Source organism: Mustela erminea, chromosome 6, assembly GCF_009829155.1.
Source record: "Mustela erminea isolate mMusErm1 chromosome 6, mMusErm1.Pri, whole genome shotgun sequence".
Lineage (NCBI taxonomy): Eukaryota > Metazoa > Chordata > Mammalia > Carnivora > Mustelidae > Mustela > Mustela erminea.
The window spans coordinates 90,470,640-90,483,193 of record NC_045619.1 but is presented as its reverse complement, the minus strand read 5'-3'; the positions used below and the strand labels follow the sequence as shown (position 1 = coordinate 90,483,193).

The 12,554-nt window shown below is 34.7% G+C and overlaps 1 protein-coding gene across 1 annotated transcript; it reads left to right on the top strand.

Moving 5' to 3' along the window:
* Positions 1 to 7,510: 7,510 nt before the first annotated feature.
* Positions 7,511 to 8,715, top strand: LOC116593570 (olfactory receptor 6C6-like). The gene is given in 3 exon segments (XM_032347862.1): positions 7,511 to 7,992; positions 8,230 to 8,258; positions 8,261 to 8,715. Coding segments are annotated over 3 exon segments (966 nt in total).
* The last annotated feature ends 3,839 nt before the right edge of the window (positions 8,716 to 12,554 follow it).

Here is a 12,554-nt window from a genome sequence, read left to right as displayed (position 1 = left end):
ATCATCTTAGTGGCTCTCTTTGCCTCTTGTGGGCAGTGTTGTCTCCCTGTGGTATTAGTGGATCAATCTGGGGCTACCTTGTGCTGAATTTAGTCAGACCAAGTGTTTGTCAGAGATGCAGTAGCACCAAACTGCAAGGGGATTTCCCTGTGTTGTCCCCTGAGAAGCTTTCATTGGTGGGTGGGGCCTGCAATCAGTCCAACTGTCTTCTCCCAGCCCACTGCTAGGGGTAAGTCTGAGGGATGTGTGCTTATATTCCCTTGACTCCAGGCACCTTGGAGTGGTACTGGCCCCTGTCAAGTCTGCTTGCACCCTGCCAGGCTTGTGCCTGGTTTGAATGGGCTCTGACCAAGAACATATTGGAGGGAGTGGGACATGCAATATCTACACAGTTTACATGCTAGTAAAAGAGGACATGTTGCCATTTACAGTCAGAGTAATTAATGAAATATAAATTTAGTGCCTGTAAGTTAGCTGTTCCTATGGATTGTCTCTGTTCCTCTCTAGTCCTTTTTACCTCCTGCCCCTTCTATGATTGGGATATTATTTTGCTTATGGAATCACTGAGTTCCCTATGTCTACCTTAGTGATCAACTAGCTATCTTTCTCCTCTTCTTTTCAGGTTCATTATGTTCCATAATCTTACCTTCTATATCACATATGTTCTCCTGTGCTTCTTTAATCCTTGTAGTGATTATATCTACTTTGTTTGCATCTCTATTGTAGCTTTTTTTTTTTTTTATTTCAGCCTGACTAGTTTTTAGATCTCTGCAGCAAGGGTTTCTCTCATGTCTTGTATTCTTTTTTCAAGTCCTTCTAGTAGTCTTATGACTGTTGATCTAAATTCTTGTTCAGATATATTGTTTATATCTGCTTTGAGCAAGTATCTGGCTGTGATCTCTTCCTGACCTTTCTTTAGGGGAGAATTCCTCCATTTTGTCATCTTGGCTAAGTTTCTATCTTTTGCATGTTATAAAATGTTGTTACCTCAGAGTAGTGCTAAATTAAAAAGAGGTCATACAGTGTCCAGGGCCTGGCACTTTGGAAAGTGTTTCTGGTGTATGCTGTGTGCACTCTGCTGTTGTGTTTTGGCTGTTTTCTCTCACTGGTCAGTCCTCTGCAGAGTTCCTTCTTGTTTGCAGTGGGGAGAGTTTTGGCCATTATTGAGGTATGCATTGATTTGTTTGTTGAAAAAGCCTAGGAAAAAAGCAAGAAAGAAAAAGAAAAAAAAAGTTGTATGTGTGGGGAAGGCTGATCCAAAAAGAAAAGGAAGCAGAACAACAATGACAACAGCAAAAACAACAACAGACACTCAAAAATACTATAGACTGATTCCAAAGAAATAGAAAAAAAAGGAAAAACAGAAAAAGAAAAGAAAAAAGAGTCCTGAACAAAAATAAAAGAGAACTAAATTGAAGTGAGAAAAGGAAATAAAAACCAAACAGAAAACTGTAAGAGGAAAAATAAAAAATAAAATAAAATAAACAATAAGACAAAAGAAAAAAAAAATATTGCCCACTCCTATTTTCACCAGAAGTGAAGGGGGTACATTGGGACAATTTGTTCAGTATACTTGGTGAATGCAGCATCCTGCTGCTTTGCTTCTCTGTGTGGGAGGGGGAGAGGCCCACTGAGCTGGGTCTCTCCAAAAGACATTAGGGAAGTTCCATTCCTTGCCTCTACCTACTTCTGGAGGCAACTAGTGTTCTTTGGTTTGTGGTCACATTATCAAATCTCTGCCTCTGTGTTTAGATTATTTTCTCTTCTTTCTGTCTCAAATACCTCTCTGCCTCTGCCTCTCTTTTAATAAGGATACTTGTAGTTACATTTAAAACCTATGTGGATAAACCAGGATAATCTCTCCATTTTAAGATCTTTAACTTAATCATATCTGCAAAGACTTTTTTTTTTTTTTTTAATTGGGTAATATTTGCAGGTTCCAGAGATTAGGTCTCCTTATTTTAGGAGACCATTATGAGTCTACCACTTTCAGCTACATTATCATCACCATCTCTTCACCAGCAGATTATATTCTCATTATTCTGGTTACTTACCTTTATGAGTTTGCTAAGAGGGCAATGATTAGTATGGTGACCAGGGTCATGGACAGAGATGTAAAGTTAAAATTCTTGTGATCATTTTTTTAGAAGTCAATGTTTTAGAAATAATATATCCTGATTCATAGCATCAAAGTTGTTTTACATAATTCTCCAAGTTTGTTTCTTTAGCTTTATATTTCATAGTGTGATAATTAAATTGACAAATTATACTGTACATTGACTACTACTAAGTGCTATGCATAGTACAAATACCTTCTCATCAAAGTTAAAACAACTCCATAATATAAGAATGCTCTTACCATCTCCTTTTAGTCAAGTAGGAAATAAATGCTGGAATGATCAACCAAGTAGACTGTTACAATATAGCTAAGTAGTTTGGAGCTGAGATTGAAAAATGAAGACTTTCAAGTAGTCTACCCATGGCTATCATATGCATTCATATTTTCTTGCAAACTAGTAGTTTTTTAGTAGCATTTATTACAGTTTTTTAAATTCTAAATAGAGTATGTAAAATTAGACAAATGTATGACTATAAGAAAACAAAGAAATTGTTGTCACAAGATTAGAAGTAATTCCTTTCTATGTGTATCTGTAGCCCAATGAATCACATACAAAACAAGGCCAAAAAAAAAAAAAAAAAAGAAGAAAAGAAAAGAAAAACTCACCAAATTAAATGAATATATTAAGGATATAGTTTTCTCCTTTTAATAAAAGAAATCAATATTAGAGTTATCTACAAAATTTGAATATACATATTGTGTTCAAAAATATTAGAGAATGGTTATTTATTTATTTATAAAGATTTTATTTATTTATTTGACAGATAGAGATCACAAGTATGCAGAGAGGCAGGCAGAGAGAGAGAGGAGAGAGCAGAGAGCTGAGCAGAGAGCCTGATGTGGGGCTCGATCCCAGGACCCTGAGATCATGACCTGAACCAAAGGCAGAGGCTTAACCCACTAAGCCACACATGTGCCCCAGGAATGGTTATATAAAATCTGATACCTGATACACTGATTAATGTAGGAAAAAAAGGGAGTATATTAAATTTAAATATGACTCTGTTCCAGTCTACTACGTTATTTACTTGGAGTTTACAAGCTTGTCATGAAAATCAGTAGGTCCTTGAGGGAATTGCCGCTTGAGAGGCAAGCACCTGGAATCTGTCTCCCCACCTAGACAACATTTCCACTGGTAACATCTGTCTGATATAATCAGTTTAGAACTCTAGGGTTTAGTGAAGTCCTGTAACTTCCAGAAGAAGGCTGGGATGATAAATTACTGTTAATTTTGGTAATTTTAGATCTTAGCACAGTAGCAAAGACCCATCCCATGGCCCCAGCTGAGGAAATGAAAATTTAATTTTTAATTTAATGTTTATTACTTTAAGTTTAAGTGTATATATCCACTGTGGCCTGTGGCTATCTTATTGAACAGCACACATCTAAGTAATTTTACTAGTAGTCTAATAAAAAGTCAAGTCACATCCAAATGTATTTGGTAGATTATTGAGATAGAATTAACTACAAAAAAAAGGTCACCTTTTGGGGAGTATATAGTTTGAGGAACTCTGAAAAACATATATAATCAAGCAACCACCATTATAATCAAGATATAAAATAGTTCCATTATCCTACACAGTTTTCTCATGACACTTTTGCAGTCAATCACTTCTCACAATCAGCCCCTAAAACCACTGATCAGATTTCTAACCCTATAGTTCAGTGTTTTTCAGAATTATAGAAATAGAATCACAGAATATGTAGACATTGTATATGGCTTCTTTCACTTAGTGTAATATTTTGAAGACTCAATCATTTTTTTTAATCTGACTAATTTATTGCATTGCATGTACATGCCATAATTTTTTAAAGTACTTACCAGATGATGGAAATTGGATCATCTCCAGGTTTGGGCATTATCATAAAGTATATTTAATGGCTAAAATTCAGTTCACTTGAAGGATCAAAATAATTTCACCAAATATCCAATTGAAACCTCAACCTATTAATATGATAAAATGCTTGTTACTTGTAAATAAATACACTACCAGGTGTCAGTGTGTGAAATAGTTTAAAATAAAGTCTAAAATTACTTCTGTTGCTAATTGGAAACAAGGCTGTGTCTTGGGCTTGTACAATCCAGCCTGGGATTTTTCCATATTGCCCCAGGACAGTGAACTGCTGATGATCCTGTTAAATATTTCATCCATTATTCTAAATTATTAATGATACTCCTCTGGGATACTTTCACTTCAGCTTTTGTTTAAGGTAGATTACAATAGTGTTTTTTATTGCCAGTAATTAATATTTTTGGAACTTTGATCCAAAGTTGTTTTTTTTTTTCCTCTTTAGTTTATTTCAGTAGAACCCTTGAGTCAGTAGTAAATAGAAAATGATAAAGCTGCAGCATTTCATAAGTGGATAGAAAGCAATATGGAGTTTCAGAATAGTTGCTTAACTTTCATCAGATGATGCCCCGAGTTTTTTTAGTTGCCTCACTTTATTTTATTTTAATGTATAACTACTGATTTTGAGGCTTTGAATGATAGCAATTATAACAACCAGCTTTCACAAAATGCAAGTTATCTGGAAAAGAAGATGGACGTCCATTAAAATTATTAATACTTGAGTTCTGAACTTCAAAGTGAGTATAAATTTGAGGGATGTGGAAATTCTTTACAGAAGGACCATATGTTCATGGTCCCTCCCACAAAAATCATTGATAGGAAATATTCAGCTTATAAAGTAAAATGTGATGATAAGAGAGTAAAATCATGATTAATTATTTTAACATAAATCTCTCGCATGTGCATATAAGGGGACACTAGATGCAGTAGACGCCAGAAGGTAAGGAGACTATAATTTGAACTTTACTTCAAACTCAGAAATTAAGTTAAGTGCACAAGTGCCATTCAGGTAGTTGAATTTGACTACACATTTTTAAGGTTTACAGGTTTTTGTTTTTGTTTTTTTTAATGGTTGTGTATTAACAGATGTTGTAATCTATTCTATTCATATATAGTTACATGTAACTTTCATTTCTTCTGATTCTCTTCATCAATTATTTTACTGAGTAAAATAATGTGGAAAAATGCTGAGCATCTCTTTTCTAAAATCTGAAATACCATAGTTCTAGAACAGTCTGTTAGATCCACGTGGTAACAGAAATTGTATGCTAACTCCTGGACCATAGCTTTTCAAATAAGAATAGAGAGATGGGAGTTATAACAAGGATATAAACATATATTTTTATATAAAACTTTGTGGTCACACAGTAGTTGAAGATTGCAAGTCTTCAATTGCTATTAAAATATTAAAGCTATTCCCTAAAATCTGTTTCAGAAAAGCACTTTGAGCATGGAACAGTTTTATCTTTCCCCAAATAAGAAAAACTAATATATATGCAGCAATATTAATAAGACAAATGCAAAAGAATAAAAATAACAGAGTGCTTTAGCAAACCATTTCCTTTATAAGTCTGCAGGTAATGCATATAATGAAACAGACTGGCATGTTTCACATAAAAGAGAATGGTATGACATGGAAATAAGCAGAATTCTTATACTTAAAAAGAACGGGTTAATATTATCTTAGGGAGGGAAAATGTTACCCTAATATTCAAGATTCTTTTGGCTGGTTTAAGAATTAAAGTGACATGAGACAGATTAATAGGAGAAAATGAGATTAATTGCAAATACATGGGATGTATGTACATGGGGTGGTTCCATGAGAATATGGGAATAATTGTCTCATATAAGACAATTGAGTCTTATATGCCATTCTGGTCAAAGAAGTATGTGGAGGTCTGGGACTTCAAAGAGAAGGAAGACAATTCAAAGGAAAACAAAAAAGAATAAATGTTTGGGAAACAAATGTTTGCTGGGCCACACGGAAACAGTGGGATATACAGAAGAATTTTAACAGACTTTACTAAATTCCTCCCTCTCTATCACACCTACTTCATATTACATTGTAGTTGTTTATGGTGATGGTTCCCTTTTGGAGCAGAGAGCATTATCTAAATTTGGAGCATTATCTAAATTCTTTCAGACATTTGAGGAGGAGGTAAAAGGTTGTAAAGGGGGAAAAAAAAAGGAGGTAAAAGGATAAACATGCTGTCTTCCATTTATCAAAAATAATTAGCTTAAATTAATGATCATGCCAAAGAGACACATTTTGGGGTAGCAGATTTCACTTCCCTACAATAATTTCTGTTAGTATTCAACAATTCTACAAAGAATATTGGGAAAGTAAAATAAAGGAGTGACTCAAATTATGTAGACACATGTAGGAACCTCAAAAAGGTTAATTAAAAAAATACAGAATATGGACATTGGTGAGGGTATGTGCTTTGGTGAGTGCTGTGAAGTGTGTAAACCTGGCGATTCACAGACCTGTACCCCTGGGGATAAAAATACATGTTTATAAAAAAATAAAAAAATACAGAATATGTTTTATTAAAATATGTTGTTTGTGGGTGCCTGGGTGGCTCAGTGGGTTAAAGCCTCTGCCTTCGGCTCGGGTCATGATCCCAGGGTCCTGGGATCGAGCCCCACATCGGGCTGTCTTTAAACAAAACAAAAAAAAAAATTTGTTTGTTTTTGTCATGTTTTGCTTTGTTGTGTTTGTTATATATACTGAAAAACAACTGTCCATTTTACTATAGCAAAGCCAGTGAAAAAAATTCATAATAATAATTGTGTACTCTAGGTGCAGAAAAAATTTCACTTTACCAAATTAATGGAAATCAGTGCTGCTTAGTCATTGCCTATCACAGGATTTGTAATATAAATGTATATCCTGATTGTGCAAATCACCCTGATACTCCAAACCACAAAACAACATAGTGTATTTGCACAGGGAGAATAAAAAAGAAAAATACATTTAAAATAACTCATATTCTTTTATTTAAATTATTTATGCAAAGTTGAGTCCATTAAGGAGGAATGGGTAAAAAAATTCATATTAACCAAAGAAAATATTCAATTTCCAGAGAAAAAACTGTGAGAAATATTATAATAAAGAGAACTAATAGATGAAAAAGAACTTAGTATTGTCCTAGCATGTAATTACGAATCATCACAAATTTCAGACAGGAGAAATCCTTTCCAAATAGATAAATTTGAGAATATATACCTTTCTCTTGCATCAGGTAAATATATAAATATCTAGGTTAACATATATGTTTAGTTACGATGTGTAATTAGTATATATACATTTATTTAGTTTGTATATATTTAGGTTAATTTCTATATAATTATGTTAATTTATATACACAGGCTTATTCATATGTATTTAGGTTTATATATATTTATATATAGGTTAATGTGTGTATTTATATATATATGAGAAAATTTATATTACACTACAATATATTATATTCATGTGTATGTTTAATTTTTTGTCTTTTTTTCTTATGCATATTTGTTAAGGTTCATATTAAGAGAAATGAAAAACCAATCAATGGAAATAGAGTTCATTCTCCTGGGACTGACAGATGATCCACTATTGCAAATTGTGATTTTCATGTTTCTCTTTCTTAATTACACATTGAGCCTGATGGGGAACTTAATCATTATCCTCCTCACCCTGCTAGATCCTCACCTCAAGACACCAATGTATTCCTTTCTCCATAACTTCTCTTTTTTAGAAATCATATTCACAGCAGTATGTATTCCCAGATACTTGATAACCATCGTGACTAGAGAAAAAACCATCTCATATAATAATTGTGCAGCTCAATTGTTTTTTATTCTTTTACTGGGAGTTACGGTGTTTTACCTTCTGGCTGCTATGTCCTATGACCGCTGTGTTGCCATCTGTAAACCCTTGCATTATCCAGTCATTATGAACAGCATAGTGTGCTATTGGCTTGTACTTTCCTCTTGGCTAACCAGATTCCTAATCATCTTTCCCCCAATGCTTATGGGACTCAAGCTCAAATTTCTTCTTTCTTTTTTTTTTTTTTAAGATTTTATTTATTTATTTGTCAGAGACAGAGGGAGAGAGAGCAAGCGAGCACAGGCAGACAGAGAGGCAGGCAGAGGCAGAGGGAGAAGCAGGCTCCCTGCCAAGCAAGGAGCCCGATGTGGGACTCGATTCCAGGACCCTGGGATCATGACCTGAGCCGAAGGCAGCCGCTTAACCAACTGAGCCACCCAGGCGTCCCTCAAGCTCAATTTCTGTGCTTCCAAAATAATGATCATTTTATGTGTGAAACTTCTCCTATCCTGCAGATATCCTGCCCAGATACACATGTCCTAGAATTGATGTCTTTTATCTTTGCTGTGGTGACACTTGTGGTCACATTGGTGTTAGTGATTCTCTCCTACACTTGCATCATGAACACCATTATGCAATTCCCTTCGGCATAGCAAAGGACCAAAGCTTTTTCCACTTGTACTTCCCATATGATTGTTGTCTCCATGACTTATGGGAGCTGCATCTTTGTGTATATTAAGCCATCTGCCAAAGAAAGGGTGACTATATCCAAAGGCATAGCTTTGCTGTATAGCTCACTTGCCCCTTTACTAAACCCCTTCATTTATACCCTAAGGAACCAGCAGGTGAAAGAAATCTTCTGGGATATGTTACAAAAGATGTGTTTCTCAAAAGCAATTGTAATGAATTTACAAATCACAGCCTTGCTATAAAAACAAAAAAAAAATAATTCATTTAATTTTTTAAGATTTTGTTTATTTATTTGAGACAGAGATAGCATAAGCAGAGTGGAGGCTGAGGGAGAGGGAGAAGCGGGCTTCCAGGGAGCCTGATGAAGGGCTTGATCCCAGGACCCGGGATCATGACCTGAGGCAAAAATGAAATTCCATTTCATTCAATGATTCTGAGAATCTTCTAAGACTACTAAATACATTTTTTCTATGCTCTATTGTTATAATTTTATTTTCCATTTCCTTGGAAGCCTCATAATTAGGAAATTCAGTCCCTCTAAAAACAAGATTGTTGTTTAGATCATTAAAATAGTAAACTTATTTGAACCGTTTTATTCAACAATAAAGGTCTCATTATTCAAATAGCTTAAGTATAACTACTGAGATCTTTAAGGAAGTCTTCCCAGAGTCTGTAAAGTACTAGTCCAAAGATAAACATTGGCTTAAGGAACCAGAAGAAAAAGTTTGTCTGCATCCACGCCAGTGTAAAACAGCTATGCTGTACAACTGTTGTAAGAAATGGTCTTATTGATGCAGGCAGACTTGGTCCAAGGACGCAGGGGAGGGTCCCACAGGACCAGCCAAGATGGTCCTTGACTTCCCACATGATAGAACTCAAATGTGAGCCAGAGAAAGCAGAAACAGAGTTTATTGACTAGTGTAAGTGACAGACAGAATAGTAGACAGAGTGACTGGCAGACTTGGAAAGGAAAGGAGAATGAGTCTTTTTGTTGTTTTTGGGGGCCAGGCGTTTATATTAGAAAATTGTCTAGGGTGTGTGTTTCTCTAGGAATCCAGGGAAAAGTGAGCATCAGGTGAATAACAGGGATTATTCTATGAATTACCAAAGATAAGGGTGTTGATGCTGGGGTCAGCAAAATCTGTTTAAAGCTAATGTCCTGGAACGTGTCTGGAATCTGACTCTTCTTGGATGTTACCAGGTGTTTGGGGGAGTAGGACAAAACCCAGAGAATGTTGAATTTTCTTCTTCTCCCTTGAGGTGGGAACATAGCTTCTTTGGCTTGTTCAGAGGTGATATATGAAACATGAGTAAACGGGTCTTAGCATAAAACAGCAGGGATGGAGTCTTTCTGAAATGGAGTCCCTTCAGCTTTCCTACTTCCTTATTACCTGTTGTTATACTGACAAGAAATTTGGGGATGCATAGTTGTGAATGATATTTCTAAAAATTAGAAATTCTGGAGAAAGAAATACATGGATGTCTTTGGATCAGAGTCCATCAGGGTGAGTGTGATTATGGTTGGATTCCCAGTGACACTCAAGATGTAGGTAAAGACAAAAATAAAGTGGAGAAAAAATAACCACTTGTAATTGTAGATCATTGGCCATTTTAAGAAGAATAAAAGGTGTCACTTCTGTGTGGTTTCTCACAGCTTATTTCTATGAAGAAGAGGGATTAATGGGAGAAGAGGGGGAAAAATGAGAATTAAAGAGAAAAGGTTACAGAGATACCTACTCTCTTAATATCCTCATAAATACATTGCTGTGGACAACCAACCTCCTTTAATATTCTGTTAGTCAGCAGTAACATCCCCTAAATCTTCACTCATATAATTTTTACTCAAAAATTCACTAACTCTATCAAACTCTCTGAATTTGTTTTCTTTTAATCCAAGGTTCACAAAAAGATAACACATTGCATTAATAGAGCTGTATAAAGATAAAAGCAAGGAAAGAAACCAAAGAAGCCTGTATTTTAGGGTGCCTGGGTGGCTCAGGTGGTTAAGCATCTGCCTTCAGCTCAGGTCATGATCCCGGGGTCCTGGGATTGAGTCCTGCATTGGGCTCCCTGCTCAGAGGGGAGACTGCTTCTCTTTTTCCCTTGACTTCTTCCCCTGCTTGTACTCTCTTGTTCTCTCTGACAAATAAATATATAAATAAAATCTTTTTTTAAAAAGTCTATATATCTCTATTACTTTTCATGATAGCCTTTGCTATTCCGTAAGTCAGATTTCAGTGGACTCCACCTTTTAACATAACACAAACTTGACCTTAACATCTCTAGCCTACATATGGTGCCAAACTTTTCCATAGTGACTACACAATTTTACGTTCCCACTAACAATATAAAGCATTCCAATTACTCCACATTGTAGATCTTTGATACTGGGATATGTGAGTCTTCTCACTTTTTTCTTCTTTTCAGGATGGATTTGGATATTCAGGTTTCCTTGCAGTACTATTTGAATCTGAGAATCAACTTTTCTGGTTTTTATGTTTGTTTGTTTTCCATTTTTGAAAAGAAGTAATATTATTAGAATTAGATAGAAATTGAACTAAATCTATAAATTGTTTTGGGTGGTATCAATAGTATTCTAAGAAACTATGAACATGGAATGCTTGATGCTATCTGTTTTAGAAGGTAATTAATTATTAAGTGAATTTTTAATAGATATAAACCTTTTTTGGATTATTACTATGTGAGTTTTGGCAAATTGTTTCTTTCAAAGAATGGTCACTTTCATTTAGGTTATCAAATTTTAGAACTGTTCATAGGGCTTCCTTATTTTTATCCTTTTAATTGCCATATCCTACAGTGGAAACAGTTAACTGATTCTAGATTTCTCTTCTTTTCTAGTAGATACATCGGATGATATAATTCCCTCTAAGCATTGCTTTCACTGCACCCCACAAACATTAATAAATATTTCTTTTGATGCGCCTGGGTGGCTCAGCGGGTTGAAGCCTCTGCCTTCGGCCCAGGTCATGATCCCAGGGTCCTGGGATCGAGCCCCACATCGGGCTCTCTGCTCAGTGCAGAGCCTGCTTCTCTCTCTCTCTCTCTCTTCCTGCCTCTCTGCCTTCTTGTGTTCTCAGTCAAATAAATAAATAAAATCTATAAAATAAATAAATAAATAAATATTTCTTTTCATTTATTTAAAAATGTTTAAATTTCTTCCCATTCAGTTTTCCCTCCCTTCCCTTATGGTCCTCCATGCTATTCCACAGCAAATGAATCATTGAACACTGCATCATACTATATGTTGTTTAATTGAACATAATAAAAAATAAAAATAAATAAATAATAAATATAGAAGTTTTAAATTTCTCTAGAGATTTTTTTTAATCCATGTGTTATTTAGATGTGTTATTTAATCTATACATAATTTAAGATTTCTCATTCATTCTTTTTATTTATTTATAGTTTAATACCATGTCATTTGTAAGCCAATATTGTGTCAGTTCTAGTTTTCAAAATTTTTACAGTGTGTTTTAGGCCCCAGAATGTGATCTGTCTTGGTGAGCTTGGGGAAAAAAGGTATATAGCTGTTGTTGGTTGAAATAGTCTATAGATGTTGATTACATACAGTTGATTCTTGGTGTTGTTGAGTCCAACTGTGTCCTTACCAATTTTATGCCTGCACTTCTGCCCATTTTGAATAGAATTGTTGACATTTCTATGATAAGGATTTGTCTATTTCTCTTTTCAATGCTAATATTTTTTTCTCATACTGTTTGATGCATTTGTGTATGCATGTTAAGGATTACATCAATATATTTTCTAATGTTAAATGGGCAGAGAATTTTACGAGTAAACCCCACTTGATCATTGTATACTATCATTTTAATATGTTATTGGATTTAATTTTTATATATTTTAAAAATTTTTATCTGTATTCATAAGTAATATTTTCTGAATTTATTTTTTCTTTTTTAATTTATTTTTTATTTATTTTAAGCATAACAGTATTCATTATTTTTGCACCACACCCAGTGCTCCATGCAATCCGTGTCCTCTCTAATACCCACCACCTGGTTCCCCCAACCTCGCACCCTGATGACTCTTCAAAACCCTCAGA